The sequence below is a fragment of the Alnus glutinosa genome, chromosome 12, assembly GCF_958979055.1.
Source record: "Alnus glutinosa chromosome 12, dhAlnGlut1.1, whole genome shotgun sequence".
In the NCBI taxonomy this organism is placed as follows: domain Eukaryota; kingdom Viridiplantae; phylum Streptophyta; class Magnoliopsida; order Fagales; family Betulaceae; genus Alnus; species Alnus glutinosa.
Genome location: NC_084897.1, coordinates 20918702 through 20942254, shown reverse-complemented (window position 1 = coordinate 20942254; position 23553 = coordinate 20918702). Strand labels below are relative to the sequence as shown.

The following is a 23553-nucleotide window of genomic DNA, read 5'->3' as shown; positions in this document are numbered from 1 at the left end:
GCTAAGTCCAAAGACTTTATCATGTTATTGTTATAATGTAATTTTGTTTTCTTTATTGCTATGTGTTTATTTATGTAGACAAATTCAAATAGACTATAAAATTATTTTTGATTAGATATTGCATTGAGAAGTTGATTTATGTATATCAAGGGTTAGTTTAATCGGCTGAGAACCACACCTCATAAAGCGAATGTACTCATTCGAATCTCCTCTACTCTCCCCCTCCCTCCCATTGGTTGGTCATATAAAAGAAAAAAGAGAAGTTGAGTTATGCTTATTAATTATGGTTATAGATAATTGGATATCGATTATTAAATTGATTGTTAAAAATCTATGTGTATAATTAATATAATTTATGCTTATAAGAAATGAAATTGTACTAATAAAGTATACCAAGTATTTAGGTCAACTATAATAAAATAAAAGGTATTTGGGTCAATTTAACCTATTTATATTTAACAAGTCAAAACGTGTTAAGATGGGTTGTGTTTAGATCAACTCAACACAATTTATTTATTAAACGAGTTATATAGGTTGTGTTGTATCACTCATTTATTTAACGGGTTGTATTAAGATTGATGAGTCTGACATGTTTAATTAAATAGATCGAGTTAGGGTTGATCTATATAGTTGTATTCCTATGGCTCTACATAACGCAGACTTGACCCATGAACTTGAATTGCCACCTCGAGTTTAAATTGTTAATAAGTGGTGTAAAAAATTACACCTTACTTGTTTAATTACATTTACTTTTTATTTACGAATTCAACATACTTAAATTGTAATTATAGTGTTATTTGTTTTTATATTTTTATCCACGATGTGTTTTTTATTTTGGGGTTTTGGGGAAAAAAAAATAGTGATGTGATTGGTAAAGAAAGAATGCCATTTTCCCATCACAAAACACATGCCTTTGAAATAAATGGGCATGATGCTTCTCTTCTTATTTTTGGAAGCATTTTCTTAAGATCTCTCGTTCTCTCGTCTATTTGGATACAAAGTGGGATAATCCTCGCTCGTAGCCATTTTTTCCTCATTTAATTAGAAAAAAAATAAAAAAATAAATTGAACATGATATGAGATAGTTTGTCAAGTGTATAATCATTCTATAGGATTGAGATATGGTACAACACATTTTATTTGGTTCATTCATTTTAAATGAATGGCTCAGATTTTGACAATAATGATAATAATAATAAAAGAAGTTTGGGTGATTGCTAGGGTGGTTCAAGGGCAACCGAACCAACTCCTTGACTACGGGAGTGGTTTGATTAGCCTTGATAGCCAGTTTGGGGAGTGGTCGAACCATCCAACAACAACTTACGTCCATTTTTTTGTTAGGATTTGAGCCCAAATATGAAGTATTGCACTAAATCTCAATCCGCATAGACAACTCCACGCGGTTCCAACTAATGCAAAATTTCCGGTGGCACAAACTATGTAGGACTTAACTGGAGTAATGTAAACAAAATCTCACTTTTCCGCACTTTCTTAGGTTGCTTTTAAAACAACCATTAGATTGAAGTCCAATGGATTTTAATCTAATAATGGTTTAACAGTTACCCAAGAGAGTATGAAAATGAGTGAGGAAGTGTATGTAGCATTATTCAACTTGACTGTCACATGGGCTCAACATGCTCTACACGTGAAATTGAAATTACACAAGAACAGACAATTTGTACCATGGGATGTAACTAGATATAATATAACCAAGTATTTATGGGACTTATTTTCTATCTCCTACAATTTCATCAGATCTTTACTTCATTTTATGTTGTTCTGGTTTTGGACGGAAAGGCACTTGTACAGTGCAGTCTCGTCAAATGTTCCAACCCTTGAAATGTTAACAAACTGAAAAGGCATTGCAGCAAGCCATCTCCAAGAAATGTATCAGATGATGAGATGAACATTAGTTACAAAATTTGCTTTCAATTAATACATCTCAAAACAAAACCAAAATTTTATCAAACGGTGGTCTTGACTGGAAATTCCACTTATGTTGAACAATGTATTACTGGACAAACAATAACATTTTCATTCATCCTTCTTAGTGACTGCGAATTCACAGTATATAATGGAATAGAAATAATTTATTATCCTCAAAGTTTCACAGCTCTATTTCTAGGTATATGGGTGTTTTCTTATCACCCACTTCCTGAACATACAAACTTAAAAACACAGTAATACAATACCTTCTACATCCAATTATTAGCCTATAGCTTCCACCAAAAAGAATGGTAATCAATAAAGTAAATGAAAAAGAAAGATTGAATTCTATACTTGTCCCCATCAAAACCGAGCACTGACGTCTTCAGCGAGATCTTGAAAATCAAACTGCGTTTTTTTCGTCCCTTGTGTGATTGTTATGGTCAAGCAACTGCAGTTAGCACTCCAAAAGCCTCAATCCCAGAGGAAACAATTCAGACTCTGATCAGAGCTGAAGGGCTCCAAAAAAGCTACCAAACTCATCAGCTACCACTAATTCGTGGCAACTTAGGAGAATCACAACTTATTAGATTTGCCCACAAGTTTGCAAGCGTGAGAAAGTAGTGCTCCCCATTCCAAACCACTAGTCTCAAGCCTGATTCAGGCAAAATTCTAGAGAAGGTTAGAAAATGCCAAAACTTCAAAGTACTGTTTTTAGATTCATCAAAACAGAAATCTTGCATCAATATAAAAGAATTTCATTATTTTAATACAAACTTATCACGGACAACCCAAGAATGATATATAAAACAGTGAGTGGTAATAATTCCGAAACCCAAATAGAGGAAAATGGTTATTTAATTGGCCTGGAATAGCTTAATTAACCTTTGAGACCTATCAAAACAATATCTCCATACCTGGCACAGTTCCTGCAGTTAAGGCTGACAATCGACACATTGGTTGTCCAGAGAAAACAAGGTTTTGAAGAGCAAGTGCATCGATATTATGAATATAGTTGACAGATTCCAGTAGCGCCTTTATAGTTCCATCATACTCAAAATCAATGTGATCAGAAATACTCTCGAGAGCATCTTCAAGTCCTGAACTTGACCATATACTATAACACTCACTTAGAAGACCAACCAAGCGATTGGTATCACCAGAATATAAAAATATCCATGGCTTGTAAAGCTTGGCTGAGGCTCCAAGAACTTCAACTACTCTGTAAATTTCTCCAAGGGCAAGGATATACCGCTTCCCTGAATTTTCACCCAAAAAAAAGCATAAAAATTGAGTAACGAGAAGACAATGTAACTTTTTTTTTTTTTTGTTGCTGTATGGACACGATAATGTTAAATAAATCTACCATCATCATGATAGTTATAGCCAATCGGTACCTTGAGGTTCTGATAATATTTGACTTTGTATGTTCTTTTGTACTGACTGCTTCCAAATTAAGGCTCCGTGTTTCAGCTCTTCGATACAAATAGAGAGTATATTAGACCATGCCGAAACATAATATTGTTGCTCCTCCATTGATCCCAATTTTAGAATCGTTAGTGTTGATTCCACATCTTTTAGGACTTCAATAGCTGACCTCACTTCCTTTTCTGCCTAATAAAACAAAATACACTTGGATAGGTGACAAGCTAAAGTCACTAATGAGCACAATATTATAAACGATGCAACATAGAAAGAAAAAAACTAGTTATTTTCTGAGTTTTCGACAAACATATTATTGCTCACCTAGAGATTTTGTGTTGAGAGAGAGAGAGAGAGAGAGTGTTCAAATATAGTTTGTTGGTTGCAATCATTGTTGGTAAGAATCAAGCTTAGTACCTCACTTGGAACTGTATTTATCCATTGCACTAAATTCAGAACTGCTTGATAAGATGCACAATTGTTTAAAAATCCTAAAATCTAAGTTCATCACTCCTTAAGGTCATATTGGATATTGAACTCCACTAAAAAACATAAGAAAAAGCTACTTAAACAATTAGAAAGAGAGAGAGAATGGAAGCAAACAACGTAAGAACATTTCCTAAAGCCAGCACATAAACAGTTCTGAACACTCACTCAACATCAGCACATAAACTACCGCATTAGCACATCTTATAATTGGCCTAGGAAAAGAAGCCAAGCAGCTTATAATGGTGATCATATGCTCCAATTACTGTCAGAAGATCAAGCACAGTTTCAATTTTAGAGTTTAAAAAATTCAACATACAGTGACCATATTACTAACAAATTTTATGCACTCACAAGTATCTGACATTATTTATGTTAACCCATTGTAAATATCTAAATGCATGTTTTTTATATAAGTAAGTTATCATGTTTTGATGAGAATAACTAAAAGGTGACTTTCAAATATGGAAGCTTTTAGCTGTAATTAGGATGTTTTCAAGTTCTTCAGGACAAATCAATGCAAAAGATGCATACCAATGACAATCTTCTTGATAACTGATATTCTGACTCAAGTGCTTGGAACTTTGGTTCCTGCAGAACTTCTAGAAAATTACTGAAGCAAATATCTCTTGGTGATAGATTCTCTGACTGCACTTCTTTAGAGATCAGATTATCTTTGTGCAGTTCCTCAGAGAATTCCTACAACAGAAAGCAACAATAAATATAGCAAAGTTAAGACCCCCCCACCAAAAAAACAGCTCATCAAAGAAGTTATATATAATCATAATCCTAAAAGACAAATTAAAGTGAATTAGAGTACTGAATTCAAAATAAGAAGAAAATATTCAATAGACATGTATTATTGATGAGGGGAGAGAGAACGAGTTATCAAAGTGAAAGCTAAGATGATGAAAACAATATAAACTCCAGAACTGCTAATATGAATTCCTTAAGGAGAGAGGATCCAACCTCCAGACGCCATGATCTTATTGAATTAATTTCTTATGCATTCAAGATAAACAGCCAACTTCACTTAAAATGTTTCTATACAAGATTCTCAAGCTTTTCCGCATTGCATACTCAAAGCCTAAAGCCAGACAAATTGTGAAAATAATAAGGAATGGCACAAAATACATGACCAAGTACAGTCACCAACCTTGATTTCCTCATCAAGAGATTTTGCTTTTGCCTCTTCACCAGAAAGAGTAGCAGTACTTTGAGCTCTCTGACAATTGCATTTTCAACAAATTCAATAAGATAAGCAACTTTAACATTTTAAAAAAAGAAAAAGAAAAAAATAATTTTAACAACTTTACCAACCTTCAGATTATCAAGATGACACAGTACAACTGAGCACAATTCATCCTTTAATTTGCAATAGAAATCCACACAATCATTTAGCTCTAATGTGGTAGAAAGTTTTTTCTGTGAATCTCCAAGATCAATATCAGAACTTTGGTCGTCAGCTCTGGTACCTGAATCGGCAGCCTTAAAATCCCAGGAATCTTCATCAAAATCATCATCAATGTTGACTGAATCAGATTTAAACACTGTTGTGGGGGAATGCATCCCGTTGTCACTTGCTTTTGGTATATGATCAACAGAAACATTCTGCTCAGCTTGACTGTACAGACTTGATATGAGATCATTGATAGATACATTAGAACTGGGACTTTTGACGCTATTGCTTGGGTTGGAGGCGGGTGCAACAGTAGAAGCATCTTTAAGGATAAAGGGATCATCAGAATCCAGGTTTCTATCACTGAAAATGGCCATGGGCAAGGGTTCTCTGTGATTCTCAGACCTTACCTCATTCCTCTGGAAAAATAAGAATGGAAGATGGTATCAGAACAACAAGAAAAAGAATGCCCTAATGAGAGCATAAAACACTATCAAACTTTACTTTGTCAATTAAATACTAAAATTGCAAAAGACAGACCTAAATAATATTGGAAACAAGAATCAGATGTAAGGAAAGAGAAAACAGATCAACATCAAGGCAGCTCATATATGCCCAAAAGCCCAAATCATCTTAGTCATGTTATGTTGACAAATATAGTAAGAATTGCCTTTGTTCACCAGTATCATCAAAATCAACATCTATAACATTTTAAACAAAAACCCCCCCCCCCCCCAAAAAAAAAAAAAGAAAGAAAGAAAGAAAGAAAAAGAAAAGAGAAAGCAGAGTGAGAAGAATGATTCAACCATAGTTTATAAGCAGAACATTTTGAATTGCAGGAAACCTAATATATAAATTTTTTAATTAATGGAATAAGCATATCAACTGAATCACTACCTGGATTTCATCACTAAAAGCAGGTGCTTCTACACCATCGGGAGAATAATCAGCAACCTTGTACTCTTCCTACAACCAAGCAAAAGCTTTTAGTATCCATGTTCTTTACATATCTTAAAATACAAAATGAATTAAAGAAATAAAATCAAAATGTCACCACACCTCATGCTTTGATCCGGTTTCTGAAAGTGCATCCCTGAATTCCCCAAAGTTCTCACCAGATTCATCATTCTCATCAACTGGAGAGGAATTCAAACCATTCTGCTTGCTTTTAGGGTAAGACTCAGAGATAATATCATCATTAGTCACAGAAGTTGGATTGAAATTAAATCCAAATTCCAATTCTGCAGAATTGGGAGAAATCCCATCTGATGCTACCCATGAATCTTTAAGATTGCTTGCACAATTGACATCATATGTAAGTGCTTCTACACAAGCAGGAGAACGATCAGAACCCTTTGGCTCTTCCTACAACAACAAATATGTTTGAGCACATTCTTCCAGAGTTTCAACATTGTACACAAAATAAAGAATTCAAATCAAAGTGACTCACTGATTTATGTTTAGATCCAGATTCTGAAAATGCATCCTTAAATTCCCAAAAGTTCTTGTTGGCACCGACATTCTCATAAGAAAGAGATGATATCAAATCATTCTGTTTCCCTTTAGAGTATGAATCCGCGATGATACCTTTCATAAAACTTGGGTTAAAATTAAATCCAGAGTCCCATTCCCTAGAATTTTGAGAGACCCCATCTGATAGAGCAAATAAATCAACAGATCCACCGACACCATCACCATCAAATATTTTTGCTTCTACGCCAGTGGCAGTGAGAGATGTATCAGCAACCTTTGGATCCTCCTACAGCCAAACTTAAAGTCTGACAATGCAAATTCTTTGAAATCTCAACATTATAACATAAAGAAACCAAATCAAACTGACTCACCAACTTATGCTGTGATCCAGTTTCTGGAAATGCATCCTTGAATTCCCAAAAATCTTTCACAGAATCAACTTTTTTATCAGCTGCAGAAGAGTACATCCCATTTGCAGTATCATTGTCCTTGCTTTTGGAGACTGAACCCGAGATAAAACCATCTTCTTTAGTCATAGGACTTGAGTTGAAATCAAACCCAAAACCCCATTCACCACTTCTGTGAGAAGTCCCATTTGACACTAAAAACAAATTGCCAGGACCAGGCATACCATTGCCAAACCCAAATGTAGGCGTGGCTCCCTCAGTATTTCCCCATCCTTTCCCTTCAACCTTCAATCAGAAAACCTCAGATTTAGACTGATGAAATCCCCACAAAAGCACACATATCTATACTTTTAGCAGCATAATTAACTACACAAATACCATCCTATTTCAAGTTCATGAAAAAGTTTAATGCCAAATTAAGTAGCTTGAAGAAAGCAAATTGGTTCTAAACTCTCAAGGAAAATTCAAGTGTGTGACACAAACACTACCAAGCATCAACATTCAGATACAAAAAAATAAACAATACCCGCCTGGATTTCCTGGTCTATCTGTGCCGTTGCTTCCACTTTCAATCTTAATGATTCAAAAATCCCTTCTTCCTGATATAAACAGAAAACAATTTAAAACTAAAATCATATCTTCCCTAATGCTCTTTTTAATCGTTGGCACTACACACACCACATCTACTCAATTGTGCCTCATCGAATTAAAAATCAAAACTAATACACCAAATCGATAGATCAACACTGATTAAGCTTTGGATAGCACAAGGGTTTGTCAATTTATCAGATCAACACCGATGCTTTGAAGATATTGGTAATGAGTATTTTATGGATTTACTTTGGAGATCAATCTTTCAAGAAGTTGAAATTGATGAGTATGGTACCATAATGAGATGCAAAATACGTGACCTCATGCATGATCTTGCCATTTCAGTGGCATGATCGTTGATCACCACATTAGATGATAAGGAGAGAAACATTCATGAGAAAACTCATCATGTATCAGCTGGGTACGATACAGATATTTTATCAATTCTAACTTCATTGTGTAAAGCAAGTAGGATACGAAAATTTCTTTGCCTCGGTGGCCAAGGCTCTCAGGCTGAGATTGATTGTGATGCAATTTTTTCAAGTTTTAAGTTTTTGGGCGTGTTTGGTATTGTGACGTCCCACATCGCCTGAGTAAAGGAATGGGTATGTGCTTATACGTATATTCGCACTCTTCTTGACACAACGCGTTTTACAGCCGTGATGGTCATGAACTTATCAGAATTCAGCAGTTAAGCGTGCTTCTGTGAGAGTAGTACCACGATGAGTGACCTCCTGAGAAGTCTGGTTTGGGGGAGCCAAAAGCAGATAATATTGTGTCGTTTGGAGGTAGGTGGTTACAAATTGTATCAAAGTCATTGTCCAGCATGAGATGGGAGGAGCGTGAACAAGCCCATGAGGGTCGCCAGCGGGCACTCGTTGGGATACCAAGAATGAGAGGATCCCATGAAGCTCACCAACGAGGATGCTGGGTCTCAAGAGGGGGTGATTGTGACGTTTTGGTTATAGGAATGGGTATATGCTTATATGTATATTCGCACAATTCTTAACACAACGCGTTTTAAAGCCGTGATGACCATGAACCCATCAGAACTCTACAGTTAAGCGTGCTTCTATAAAAGTAGTACCAGGATGGGTGACTTCCTGTGATGTCTGGTTCGGGAGAGCCAAAAGAGAACAATATTGTGTCGTTTTGGGGTGGGTCGTTACAGATATGCATCTAAGAAATCTTGATTTTGTGCCAAGCTCTAACGGTAAGTTGAAGCATTTAAAATTTGGGTGCAGTTGGAAGCCTTCCAATGACATTACATCATCACCAATTTTCGAATCATTGAAATCTCCTTGAGTTTCCCGTAATAAACGCAAAAAAGCATGAAGATGTTGTTTCTCCTTTAAATTACATTCCAACGAAACATCTCTCAAACCGAAAAATCTCGAACTTTTGCTCTCAGATTATTAGTCTGTTTAGTTCTTTTAACCCACCACTTTGCCTGGAAAGAGAACTCGAGTGAACCACAAATCTTGATAACGTCTGAAGATTAGGCAGTTGCCCCAATCTACGGGGCATATAAGTCAAAGCACGATATCCATCCATCTGAAGATGCCTGAGGTTGACTAATCTTTTAATGCCTCTCATAAATTTTTCTAGTTTCCAACCACTAGAGTCTTATTGTTTGCAAATTCTGCAACCTAGATAAAGATTGGGCAGCTTCTTCATATTGCCGTTTTCAGAAAGATCAGTATATTTTAAATGCTTCAACTTACCGATAGAGCTTGGCACAAAATCAAGATTTCTTAGATGCATATCCAACACGCCCAACAGCTTAAAACTCGACAAAATTGCATCACAATCAATCTCAGCTCCAAAGCCATGGCCACCGAGGCAAAGAAATGTTCATATCCTACTAGCTTTACACAATGAAGTCAGAATTGATCAAATATCTATATTGTAGCCAACTGATACATGACGAGTTTTCTCATCAATGTTTCTCTCCTTATAATCTAATGTGGTGATCAACGATCATGCCGCTGAAATGGTAAGATCATGCATGAGGTCATGTATTTTGCATCGAATTATGTTACCAAACTCATCAATTTCAGTTTCTTGAAAGATTGATCTCCAAAGTAAATCCATAATATACTCATTACCAATATCTTCAAAGCATTGGTGTTGATCTGATAACTTGATAAACACTTGTGCTATCCAAGCTTAATCAGTGTTGATCTATCCAAAGCTTTCCTAATTAACAAAAAACAACTTGAAATTAATTATAGACTTCAACTATTTTTATTTTTTTTTTCATTTTTTCGTGGTAACTAAACAAAGAACTGAAAATTTACAGAAAAAAAGGTTATACCTTTACCTTAGAATCCCCATTTCCGATCCGAGATTCGAGTCCCGCAGCCTTGAATTCCCACCCATCATCATCATCTTCATCAAAATCATCAGAACCCACATTCCCTTTGAGCGAATCCGAGCCAAACCCATTCATATTTGTGTTAAACTCAGATCCATTTGAATTCAAATTCAACCTGTTGTGGGTCTTTATTGGCTGATTCTGGCCATACAAATTTGCAATCAAATCATTAACATTCAAACCCGATCCTTTTCTCTCAGAATCGCCTTTTTTGTTGTCAGAGAAAACGTTTCCACCATCACCAAATCTAGACTCGCCCGCACCAGATTCCTCCTCCTCTTTCTCTTCCTCTTCCAATTCCCCAAATATGGACAACGGCAGAGCTCCCCGTCGCTTCACCCACTGGGCCTTCACCGGATCAACCCATCCCGGCCCAAGATGATCGGTTTTAGAGTTGGAGTTGTTGGGGGGAGGGGAAAGGGTGTCTGCTGGACCACCGGAGAGGTTGGATTTGGGCGTGGCGATGAACTCGCCCCATGAATCGGAGGAGGAGGAATTCCTGACGCTGATTGGGGTGGGAACGGAATGGACGGTGAGATTTGGGAACGATGCGAAATGGAAGTCCCCGAAGCTCTCGTCTTCATCGTCCTCCGCCATAGCTCAGGGCTTCTCTCTCTCTCTCTCTCTCTCTCTCTCTCTCACACACACACGCGGTTTTGGGGATTAGTGCGAAACGGTGCGCACGTGGTGCACGTTAGATGTAATGCAGTCTGACGTGGACGGGACCCAACACAGGCAAACACTTTTTTAAAAAAAAAAAAAAAAAAAATTGTGTTTTCTTATATCAATATCTTAAAAAAATTTCCTGAGAAAAATGCTTGAAATTTTAGCTTTTACTAAAATTTCTTACCAAATTGATTTGACAATTTATAAGTGATTAAATAATTAAAAGTGTATAGCTGGAAAAAAAACAATTTTTAACTAATTAAATGAAAATATATATATATATTTACCCTTTTAAGTTTTCATTCTTAATGAATTTAGTCATTGAATTTTCAATTTTCAGAATAAAGTCCTTAAATTTTTTTAAAGTTTTAAATAGATTTATCTATTATTTTACTGTCAAAATTAACGGTTTACCATATGTCATGTGTGTGTCATTTGACACGCCATCATTTATGTCGGCACCTAATGTCAATGCCACGCCATTAGGTGTCTAAAGCCATCCATAAATATATATATATATATATATATATATATATATATATATATATATATATATATATATATATATATATATATATATATATATATATATATAACTTAGAAAAACAAAAATCATATTCTTCATGTTCTAATCTTTTAACTTTGTTGCATCAAGATCATTATGGGTGCGTCCTCTTGCAGCCTTGCTATAAATCTTGTAATGAGCCTAGTATTTGAGAGTGATAAATTGTAAATAGAAAACAATTAAAACATATTGTGGCACTTCAAGAGGCCAATCTCTCATCTAGCACATGGCTATATAAGCTCACAGCTTTATATGCAATTACTTTCATTCCTTTCACTAGAACACCAACAAGCTTCAATATATGATAACTTCTACAGTTGAGGCTTACTATCACTTAATTTTTTTTAAGGCAATTGTCCATTAACAATAACTGCCCTTAAACAATAAACCTTAATTACATAACTCACAACTATTAACCACGTTAATTTTATAACTACTAATTAAGTACATTAACCATAATTGGCCAATAACACCTGTGAGCATCTCTATATATATTTATGTATATGTGTATGCTAGATATGGGTTTGGATGAGATCGATCTTAAATTTGTTTTCGTTTGTTTTGTCTAGGACCCCTTTTGAATGTGATTTACATAAACCTATTTTAATGTTGTTTTACTTAAGAATGTTCCTCATATGTAGAAAGTGCAAAAAAATGAAATAGGTGGCCTATCTTTCATTGAAAATGGGATGAGGACGCACCCATGATGACCCTGATGCTACAAAGTCAGAAGATTGAGACCACGAAAAATAATGTTTTTGTTTCTTTAATTGGGCCCCTTTTTTTTTTTTTTTTTGCCTTTTTACTTGGCAATTGATGATGTGGCATAGATATTAGCGTGTCAAATAAAACACATGTGATAAATGGTAAATCGTTAACTTTAACGGTAAAGTAATAGCAGATCCTACTTAAAATTTGAGCAAAATCTAAAGACTATATTCATGAAATTTGAGACCCAAAGACTAAATCTAAATATAAAAGTCTTGGGACTAAATAAAATTTATCCCTAATTAAATTGATAAGTCAATTTTTTTAAATAATCATGTCATCAAATCTGGTATGCTATGTCATCGTAAGAAATTTGTAATAAAAACTTTGTTAAGGGACAAGAATCCTTTCCATTTTATTTGAAGTTTATAGATCTAACTGTGTACAGGAAGTTATATTATTTAATTTTTTTTTTTAAAAAAAAACATGGTAATATTAACGTCATCTACACATGATTTTTAAATCCTAATTAATTATAAAATAGATAATACCCATTTTATTTTGAATGGCGAGAGTCCTATTCCGCCTCTTAAAGCCATTATCACTACTCATAGAGCGGTAATACATAGGGAATGGTTTCGTCCTCTTGTAAGTTCTTTTTAATAAAAAAATAAAATATAATAAAAAAAATTATCCTTTAATGTCACATCAAATAACACTTTTTAATTATATTTATTTATTTTTTTTATTAAAAATGGCCTGTCAGGGACGGGAACCCTGAAATCATTTTTCTTACTTATAATAACTGCTTAGTGCTCCTGGCTGACCTCTACTTCTTGGAAAATGTTAGATTTACAACACCAATACAACAACTGTACAACAACTCTTCACATGAGGGTGGGCCCTACACACTGAGACCCACCATCATGTGAGAGGTTATTGTGCAGTTGTTGTAATGGTGTAGTGTAAGAATCAAATCTCCTGCTTCTTTATTTTTTGGAAATTTGTGAAAGGTGACGCCTTCGATGTTTTTTTTTTTTTTTTTTAAGTGGTTTGAACATCTAAGTTTTTAACATGCATGTGTCCCGTTTGACCAGAGTTGACAGAGATGAATGGAAAGATAAAAATTATTTTTTTAAAAAAAAATTTTAAAGTTTTAATTGAAATAATTAAAAATTCAAGATTAGATTTCTTATCAACCGAAAGTGGGGATGGATCGGAGTTACGTAATTTACAATAAATGTTTCTTAATTATGAGTAAAAAAATAACCGTAGAACAAAAGGCTCCGGCCAACAGTTTGAGCTTTGTATTGAATGCATCTTTTTTTCAAGTAGAAATAATTTAGGACAATCAATTAGATGTCAATTTTGCTTAATTCATAGATTACGTCTCTATGACGGACATTGTTGGAGAATAGGTTGGTGCAATCATTTAAATGACATGATAACATAAGTAACGTATATATGGTTACATACCATATATAAAATCTAATTTAAATATTTTAAATGACATGATAAACATTTAGATACCGTAAATCTAATTTAGTCCATAAAATAAATTTACTTTTCATGTTCTCACAATTCTGAAAATCACATTCGTGAAAATAAACATCATTAATTACACCAAAATAAGTCAGCTTTTTCACGAAGTTGGTGGCTCTCTCCTCAATGTTCGCTGGCTTCTCTAGTGTCGGTGGCTATTTTTTAAGTTCTTAGATCTAGTATTTTTCAAAGCTACATTTACATTCCTCCAAAGGTCTCTGGCTCCCAAGCACCACTTCACCAGCATCATCGGCATCCTAGCTTCCCGCCGTCAGTACTAATTCCCTTAATTGTGCGGCTATTTGAGAGGACCAGGTCATTTGTATCTATTTCAGCACTGTTCTAGTTCAATTTGTATTTATTGTTAGGAAGTCCACCTATTTTTCATTTATAGATCGTCAACTTCTTCTTTCTTTTGGATTAAAAGTATTGAAAATGATCATTCCTTTTAACCCCTTTCCTTATTCAATTTAAAAAAAAGCCATCACACACATTAATTAGACAGGCTATGCCATGCACCCTGGCCTTCAAAACACCAAAACCAACTCTGCAGAAATAAATATTTGTGAAACGATCACCAACAAAAAGAGCTATTTGGGACCCTTCATTTGAATCTTGGAAATTAGCAGAAGCTATAAAAAGAAGCTTAAGATCATCAAATGAAAAGACAGAGTACTACTAGAGCAAGCATAACAATGAACTCCACATCTTATCAATATACTGCACCAGTTTGTTTTGCAGATCTTACTTATACACGTACAAATGCAATCATAATATGTTAAAAAGAAAGACCAATCACTCTGCAAACTTTACACAACCAAAGACAACATTAAGAACCTCATCCTCATGCCCAAAACAAAAGACAAAAAAACAAAGACAACACACAAATTAAAACAATGTAGACACCTGGAGCATGCAGTACTTCAGCACACCGAAAGAAGAAGCAAGGCGAGTAACAAAGCAACCATGCAGTTAGCCATACTGATGTTTGCAACCAAAGAAACTGCACCAGAAAAGGTTCCATGTCCATCCGATGAGGCAGTGGTCAGAATAACCACAATCCATTTATGTTTAGAGCCAACCGCAGCCCCGGAGTAGTTGGAATTTTTAATAAATTTTGCGTATTCAGTTTTCGTGTAGTTAGTAATCGACTCGGTTGAGTTGACTCTGGGGGCACAAGCGGGCAATATAACCCCATCTGTGGTGGTGGTGGCATCTATGTCACACTTGTCGAGGAGCTTTTCGAAGTTGGCGAACTTGGGCTCGGTGCCTGGAGTATAGCTGTAGTCGTGGCCGGCTAGTTTCTTGTCGCAAGGTTTGTCCTTCAAGCCGTCGGCAATTTTATCTGCTAGGCAAGCTGCTTTCTCGTTTTCAGTGAAGTTTTCGAGCTTTAGTGAGTGCCTGTAAGTGTTAATTTCTTGGAAGAGTTTGTCTTCATCGTCTGCACGTAGATGTAAAACTTGCATTGGTTAGTAATAATATCTTCTTTTTGTGGTTCTAAAACTACCCTTTCAAGAGCATTAAAATATTAAAAAAACTTCATTTATTACTGTTGATATTTTATTATTTTTGTAATTATATTAATAAATTTTTAAAAAATGTCAATTTAGTGTATGCATCTTTTAAATTTTATTTTTTTCAATTTCTTTACTACGTTAGAATTTTCCGTTAAATCCTAAACGGGTGTCAAAATTCTTAAAGTACTCATAATTTTTGTTAAGGAATAAAAGAATAAAATTGTAACGATTTAAACATTAGTGGATTAATTTAACGGAATTTACAAAACTACTCACGCCTGAGTCTTTGAAAAAATATTATATATATTTTTTTAAAAATAAGGGTATTTTGAAAATTTTAATAGATTTTATAGAAAAACCTAATGAATTGATGAAATTGAAAAAAATTGGAAGATGAATATACTCAATTGAGAGTTTTTAAAATTTAAGAGTACGATTGTAGAAGTGGTGAAAAAATCAGTAGTGATAAGTAAAGTTTTATCTAAAATAGGAGCAAGATGACCTGCTTCTCACTTAGCAATTTAGAGAAGAGCAATGCTATTTAGTAGGCTGTTATACGATTGCCATATAACTGGTATAATAAGCGTTTTTTAATCCATAACATTCTTTTTCATTTCAATAAAGAATAAATAAATTTTGAGAAAGTATATTTAAATATAAAAGTGAAAGTCACTTAAGTTAAAATAGAGAGTGAGATATAGGTGCTTTGAAAAATTGGGTAGCTAAAAAACAAAAAAAGAAAAGTATATACATATACCCCCCATTCAAACTACCACTCTATTGTCAATGTGCCATCCAAACTATTAATTGTGTCAATTTTCTTTCCCCCAAACTACAAAAGAATGTCAATATTTCCATAATTAAAGCCAATAAAAAGACAAAAATAACCCTAAAAAAGTTCTAATAAGACAAATATATCCTTATAAATTTTATATATATATATATATATATATATATATATAAATTTTTTTTTTTTAAAAGAAAAAAGAATAAAAGAGAGAGAGAGAGAGAGAGAGAGAGAGAGAAATCAAAATCCAAGGGGTGGCCCGAAATGAAAATTATATAAAACAAAATCTAAAAAAAAAATTCAAAAAAAGAAGAAAGAAAAACCGTGTTTTTTTTAATTTTATTTCCTTTTTTTTAAATATTTTTTTTTGTTTTGTTTTTATATAATTTTAAATAGTATTTTTGTCATTAAGGGACATTGGCTTGTTTGATAATTTAGGGTGGGGCATTGACACAATTGGTAGTTTTGGCCTTTGTGGGGCACATTGGATAATAGTTTTTTTTTTTTTTTTTGAAAGATTACAATTCGGTAGTAGTTGAAAAGGTATGTGTAATTTTTTATTTTTTTAATTTTTTTAAAAAGGAGGTAATTTTTAATTAAATGAAAACAAAAAAAAATTCCTAAGCTGAATGTGAAGATACTTTGATGAGGCAACAAGTTGAGCCAAAACAGAAACAGGAAAAAGACAGCAGAATCACTTTTAGTCGTCTTCTTCTTCAAAAAAAAAAAAAAAAAAGAATCACTTTTAGTCTAACTTTAATAATTATATAAGATTATTTGGTTTGCATTCAAGATTTTTAAAATATGCCATTTGGAGCTTGAAAAAGCAATCCTAGTCTGTCATCAGTCAAATAAAAAGCAAAGGAGAAAAAGGAAAAAGAAAAAGAGAAAAAAGCCAGCTCCCCTTCCAATGGAAACAAAAATGATTCTGCTGTGTTTTCAGGAAAGCACCAAATGCTCCTGTAAACCCAGACACAAATATATATAATTCGCTAATCAAATATCATTCACCAAAATCCTTTTTCTTTTCCCCTTTTTGGGATAAGTATCCTACAAATCAAATGATTTAATGTTGATATTGTGCACAATGATAAATAATATGAAATTAAAAAAAAAAAAAAACATAAATTTATGTGGTTCGGCAATGTGTTTATGTCCACGGGAGTGCGACTATATTCAATAATAATTTAGGGTTACAGCATAATATATTTATAACAAAACTTTACTGTACGGACAGATATGAAAAATGAGTAATACTACACATCATCCCCTTGTCCTCCTTTTGTCCTCCCAAATTTGATGTGGCTCTTAAAATCACCATTGAATTTATGATAAATCATTATTGAATTTTGATCCAATGGTGATTTTAAGAGCCACATCAATTTTGGGAGGATAAAAGGTGGACAAGAGGATGATGTGTAGCATTACTCATGAAAAATCTTAAAATACGCCACTATGATGATATTTTTGTATTACTCTTTATGCCCAAGAGAATATAAACCACTTATTTCAACATTTAAGCACTATTCCAATCAAGTTATCATACTTCCATCATGATTGTTCAAATGGAAAAAAAAGAGCTAGAATTTGCTTCCTGATCATGGATTTCAGATTTTATTAGATTAAGTTCACAGGAAATTGGTTTAGTAACCCAATCAAAATCTACAATCTTTAATTAATCGTTGAGAAAACATTAATACAAAAGTTTTACTAATTGGAATTAAGCACATATATATATATGCCTGTTCCAAAATTTTGTCTCCTACCAATAAAACTAAAAATCATGCTTCAGGTAAAGTGATTCACATATATGCCTAAAAAAAACAAAAAGTAAAATTCACAATGAGTGTAACACTAACACTGACACATGCATCCACTCAAAGTTCTTATATTTCTTTGGAGCTATATTCAAGAATACCTCGGCGAAGCAAAAATAAAACAGAAAAAATAGATGAAAATCTTAACTTTTTGTCAATTGACATGCTTCAACTCAAAGAAACACTGCCTCTCACACTCTCATGCACAAAGAAAGCAAAATCCAGGAAGATATTTTCCCCTCCCTCCTTTGGTGCCAAATATATCCACATATCCCGAAAGAAAAATAAAGAAAAAACCGCAGAGAGAGAGAGAGAGAGAGAGAGTAGTACCATTACAATGCATTGGATGAGAAAGAAACAGCATGCCATGAACAACAAGCAAAAAGATGGAGAGACCAGTTTTAAAGAAGGCCATGGTTTCAGTGTCAAAGAGATCAGAGCTCTATGATGGACGATATATAGAAGTACAAACAAGAATAAAGAAAAGATGATCTTAGCTAGGGCCGGGGCTTTCCTTTGAGACATATGAACTTTGAATCTATGCTTTTCGTGTGGGTTGCCTTGCATATCAAGGTGTTGAAGGTGCCATCTCTATTTCTTGTCTGATAATGCAGTGAATCGCATGGCCAACCTCAAAATAGGGTCTGTTGGAGCACAGATTAGGCGGCCGTCTAAGACCTCTAATTTAATAAGGCCCGCAATTAAGAAATATTAATGAAGATCTATTTTTAAAATAAAATAAAAATAAAGGCCTTAATTACCACAAATATTATTTAATTAAGATCACAAATTATGATAATTAAAAATATAACTAAGAAATGCATAATATCATGCCGTCCACCCCAATTTAATAAGGCTTCAATTACGAAATATTACTGGAAATTTATTTATTTTTTTAAAAAAGCTTTAATTACTATCAATATTTTTTAATTAAGCTCCCAAATTATAGTAAAAATATATTAAGAAAGAAATTAATAGATATGGGGTTTTTTTTTCTCTTTCTTACATGTGTTGCTTCAGTACACCCACTACGTTAAAAAATAGTGTATCTATAATTGAGTCCAAGGTTCAAAATAGAATGGAAAAAAAAATGCTAAGAAAATGAAAAGTCTCTAAATATCTTATTTAATTACTGTTAATATTATTTAACTAAGGCCCCAAATTAATTATGGTAAAAAAATAATTAAGAAATACACTAATATCATTGCATGATATATGTTTTTTTTCCTCTCTCTTTTACGGATGCGTTTAGGATTACGATTTTGTCAAATGCTTAAAAAATCCTACATGTATTGCTTCAGTAAACACACAACGTTTAAAAATAATACATTTATGATTGAGTCCACGTTCAAAATAGAATAGAAAAAAAAATGCTAGAGAGATGAAAATTCTCTAAATTTTGTATTTTCTAGCATTTTTTATTTAATTACCACCAATATTTTTTAATTAAAGCCCCAAATTTGTTGGCAGGTTAAGGATGTTGCTTGCTAGAATCAAAAAAAGGATGTTGCTTGCTTTCTAATTGTCCGGAATAGTTGGGGTGAAGTATCGGATCAATTATCCCATACGACGCGGCCCCCTTTTTGTCCCCTGGTTGGTTAATTCATTCGGCCCGAGGGAATCTGTGGGTTGGGTCCAGTTATTCGGGCATATGGGTTTCTTGGGCCTGGGGTCAGTTCAATTATGAAAAGATTCTAAAAGTGCCTTAAACTGTTTTCAATTTAAGAAATTAAATTACTTTTTATTTATTTTTATTTAAGAATAGCTTTTCTTATCAAATATTTTTCTATAACATTTAAATATTCTTAAAATTAAATGTTAAGAGAAATATAAATTATTTAAATATTATTTTAAATAAATGCTGAAATAAGAGAAGAATAAGAGTACCGCTTTTGCTTCCCTACAAAATTTATAGTACAAATTTTAATTTTCTTGATCTTTTATTAGTTTAGAGACAACAAGTAAATAAATCTGATTTAAGAAATTTTTCTATATTTAAAACAATAAATAAAATTTTAAAAATTGCTAGTGATCTTACTTGCTGTTTTTACGCCGGGAAATGCTGGTGTTCCTACCAGCACCCCACCCCATCCCGCCACTCATTCGGGACCGCCGACCGTGGTTATAACGTTGTACGGAAAAAGCGAACAGTTTAATTCGCTTTGACAGCTATAGTGTGGGGCTGTTGTTACAGTTGCTTTACCGTGAGAAAGTGAGACACCCGCCAAGTTGGCCAACAGAATTTTTTTTATCTATTTATTTATATTTCTCGACCAAGCATCCAAACGCATCTCTGTCTTTTTCAAAGACAATTTCAATTCCTATTTTTCCATGCACGAAAAATAGTCCATTACGATCAGAAGATGTCAAGACATTAATTAATGGAAGACGCCGAAGTTCACAAATATAAACAACCAGAAATTAAACTAGATAAACATATACATGAGGCAAGGCATGTGATCATGATCGAGGGTGACAAAAAGAGAGCAATTTAGGTCTCAAAAAACAACAAACAAACCCAACAACAAAGACGCCAGGCACTGAGCCAAACCAACCCCCGAAACCAAAGAGACGGCGCCAGCAAAACTTCCACCCACCGTGTCGGTGCTCAAAACAACCACCATCCAATCATCCTCGGCACCGACGCCGACGCCGCTGTACTTCGAGCTGTTGAGATACTTGGCGTACGGAGTGTGAGTGTAGTTTGTAAGCACAAGGGTTGAAACCAGTTTGGGCACGCAAACTGGCATTATGATCCCTTCTGCCGTGCTGTTTGGATTGATTTTGCACTTCTTTAAGTGCTTGGGGAGGTCGGGGAGTAGCGTTGTGGAGTTGCTTGGAACAATGCTGGCGCCGTTGGTTGCGCTGGAGCAAGGCTCGTCCCCTAATTCGTCGGCGATTTCGTCGGAAAGGCAGTCTGCGTTGCCGTTTTTAGCGAGCGCCGGAAGATTCGCCGAGCGCCGGAAACTGTTGATGCCCATAAGAAGATCATCTTCCTCTGTACGTGTAGATAAAATGATACAGGAAGACCTCACCATAAGCAGCAGTTTATTAGCTAGAAGTAATGCAGCAAAAGTTAACCTCTAGTAACTTTTTATCGAAAAAAAAATTAAAATTAAATTAAATCCGAACAGTTAAAAATAAAAATAAAAAATAATTCTACAGTTTTTTTTTTTTTTGGGATAACTTCAAAAAATGGTAACGAACTATCATACGTTTTGAAAAAATAGTATTAAACTTTCAAACGTTTCAAATTAGGGTATCCAAGTTTTCAAAATATCCCTCATTTTTTAAGAAAAAAAATTGTTAAGATTTAGCGGTTAGTCAGAATTTAACGGAATTTGCAAAAATATTCGGGTATGAATTTTTTAAAATTCTTATAATTTTTTATTTTATTTTATTTTTTTTTAAAAAAAGTACTAGGGTATTTTGAGAATTTTGGCAGGATTTGATGAAAAATCCTAACGGATAACCCTTTATTAAGAGGTTTGGAAACTTAAATACCTTAGTTTGAAGGTTTAAAAGTATCAATACCCTAACATGAAGTTATAATTTATTTATTTGTTTATTTTTTTAAGAATATTATCGTGCATTTCTACATTAACTTGAAAAAAGGGGGGAAAAGAAAAAGGAAAAAAAGAAAAAGAAGATGGGTGATTTTGGCTAGTAACTCGGTAAACTTTCAAGAAATTCATAGTCCAAACAATAAAGAAAATAATGGGGACAAATGGCATGGGGTTCTCTTAAGTTATGTAACGGCATCGTTTGGCAAACATTGTTGCCTTTTGATTTTAGTTTCCTAAAAAAAAATTCAACATTCATTCATTCAAAACTATTAACAACCAACTTTTTCTTTTTCTTTTTCATCTCACAAAAAATTCAATTCTCATTTCACGTTTCTCTCGCATCAACCACATTCTTTATTTCTATTCAAACAAGAACCTCAACACAAAAATCATTATCATTACCAAACACAACGTTCTTCTTCCACGTAAAGAAAATCAAAGAAAATATAAAGAAAATAAATTTTGACAAGAAACCTTTCGATCAATTCAACAGCAAATTGAAAAAAGGGGAGATTGTAAGTAATGCAAGCAGTTAGACTAGAGATAATACTCATCAACGTCCATTGTCAGATCTCTCCTACCCTCCTAACAAAAATAAAAAAGCTTAAATTGTAATCACATGTTTGACTTAACCCCATGATATTCTAGTGTGTAAAAGTAAGGAAAAAGAAAAGGATAAATTTTATAGTGCTACAAGTATATATATACTTTACTCTACCACAACCAACTCAAATAATTAATATCATTAACTATCTCACACAAAAAAGACAAACGACAAACAAAAAGAGAGGTAGAGAGATAGAGATAGAGGAGTACCATTGCAGTGCACTGGGGGAGGAAGCAAAACAAGCACAAAGAGAAAGAGACCAAGTACTTTGAGAGAGGCCATGGTGATCGGTGAAAAGGAGAAGAGAAAGAGAGATTTTCTGAAGATATATTGAAGAAGATAAGAACGCACTACGTACAGAATTGAAGGAAGGAAAAATAGATATGGGGCTGTAGTTTATATATATATAGATGGTTTTCCTTCAGTTTATTGAAATGGTGCCTTGGTTTTGACAGCGGTTCCAGGTGCCACTTCGTGTGCTCAATCCATAACGGAAAACTGGTGGCAAATTGACAAGTATAAATTGATTGGTCTTGCACGTGGCGGACATGCAAAGTACCATGACCTCTATGTACGTTTTATGTCGTGTGTATATATATATATATAAGAATAATTGTATCGTTGGTTCCTGTGGTATGTTATAATTATTTTTCATTCTCTATGGTTTAAAAAGTGCATGGGAGGTCCCTGTAGATTACAATAATTACGTTTTACTTCCTGGGTCGATTTTCCATCCACCAGTTTGAAGGAATCTGTTAGCCCTACACGTCAGCACCACGTGTTGCCAATAAGATGGCGACACGTGTCCATCTTAATAAAAAAAATATAAACTTATTTTTTAAAAAAACAAAAAAAAAGAAAGAAAAAAGGCAAGCCAAGGGGTGGCCGCGCGGCCACTCCCAATAGCCTGGGGGTGGGTGGCCCAATGACCACGGCCTCCCCAGTGGCCGGGGGTGGAGCGCGGCCACCCCCAATGGCTTGGGGGTGGGTGGCCCGATGGCCACCCCCGACCACTAGGAGTGGCCGCGCGCCACCCCCCGCGGCCATTGGGGATGGCTTGGCCACCCCTTGGCCTGCCTTTTTTTGTTTGTTTGTTTGTTTTTTTTTTTTTTTTTTTTTTTTAAATTTTTTTTTTTTTTTTTTTTTATTATTTTTAAAAAAATAAGTTTATTTATTTATTTTTTTAATAAATTTTTATTTTTTATTAAGATGGACACGTGTCGCCATCTTATTGGCGACATGTGGCGCTGACGTGTAGGACTAACAGATTTCGTCAAACTGGTGGACGAAAAATCGACCTAAGGAGTAAAACATAATTATTGTAATCCACATGGACCTCCCATGCACTTTTTAAACCATAGGGAGTGAAAAATAATTATGGCATACTACAGGGACCAACGGTGCAATTATCCCATATATATATATGGACCTAACAATTCGGCACAATATTTCCCCCACTCTGGATTCCTCAGTGTTTTTGCCATTAATTAATTTGTTGGTGACATCTGACATGCAAGAAAGACGTCGATCTGTTGACAAACAGGACAAAAATCATCTCCATTTCATTCTCTCCATTTAATTAAATATGGAGGGTATAGTTGTCTTTTCACATTTTTTCAAATTCTGACAAACACCAAGAAAAGTGAAAATAAAGTAGAATGCGATTAATTAGGAGTTAAAAAAAAAAAAAAAAATTA

The 23553-nt window shown here is 34.1% G+C and overlaps 3 protein-coding genes across 5 annotated transcripts; all 3 read right to left on the bottom strand.

Annotated features, from left to right (window-relative positions):
• Window positions 1–2011: 2011 nt before the first annotated feature.
• On the bottom strand, window positions 2012–10736 carry LOC133851183 (uncharacterized). 3 transcript variants are annotated; one of them, XM_062287507.1, is made up of 12 exons: window positions 10022–10736; window positions 7644–7712; window positions 7078–7398; window positions 6684–6992; window positions 6293–6598; window positions 6131–6199; window positions 5155–5652; window positions 4991–5059; window positions 4369–4533; window positions 3324–3540; window positions 2844–3185; window positions 2012–2581 (listed from the first exon to the last, which is right to left on the bottom strand). In XM_062287507.1, exons 1-12 carry the CDS (start codon window positions 10676–10678, stop codon window positions 2469–2471), a joined length of 3135 nt encoding a protein of 1044 aa, XP_062143491.1. In that variant the 5' UTR covers window positions 10679–10736; the 3' UTR covers window positions 2012–2468. The 3 variants fall into 3 exon arrangements, with proteins under 3 accessions (XP_062143491.1, XP_062143492.1, XP_062143493.1); XM_062287508.1 differs by having other exon boundaries at window positions 10028–10736; XM_062287509.1 differs by lacking the exon at window positions 7644–7712 and having other exon boundaries at window positions 10028–10736.
• Window positions 10737–14190: 3454 nt separating this feature from the next.
• Window positions 14191–18167, bottom strand: LOC133851965 (uncharacterized GPI-anchored protein At5g19250-like). Its single transcript, XM_062288601.1, has 2 exons — window positions 18014–18167; window positions 14191–15003 (listed from the first exon to the last, which is right to left on the bottom strand). The coding sequence occupies exons 1-2, from the start codon at window positions 18096–18098 to the stop codon at window positions 14486–14488; spliced, it is 603 nt and encodes a 200-aa protein (XP_062144585.1). The 5' UTR covers window positions 18099–18167; the 3' UTR covers window positions 14191–14485.
• A 2014-nt stretch (window positions 18168–20181) lies between these two features.
• Window positions 20182–22138, bottom strand: LOC133852644 (uncharacterized GPI-anchored protein At3g06035). Its single transcript, XM_062289410.1, has 2 exons — window positions 22066–22138; window positions 20182–20681 (listed from the first exon to the last, which is right to left on the bottom strand). The coding sequence occupies exons 1-2, from the start codon at window positions 22136–22138 to the stop codon at window positions 20182–20184; spliced, it is 573 nt and encodes a 190-aa protein (XP_062145394.1).
• Window positions 22139–23553: the final 1415 nt, after the last annotated feature.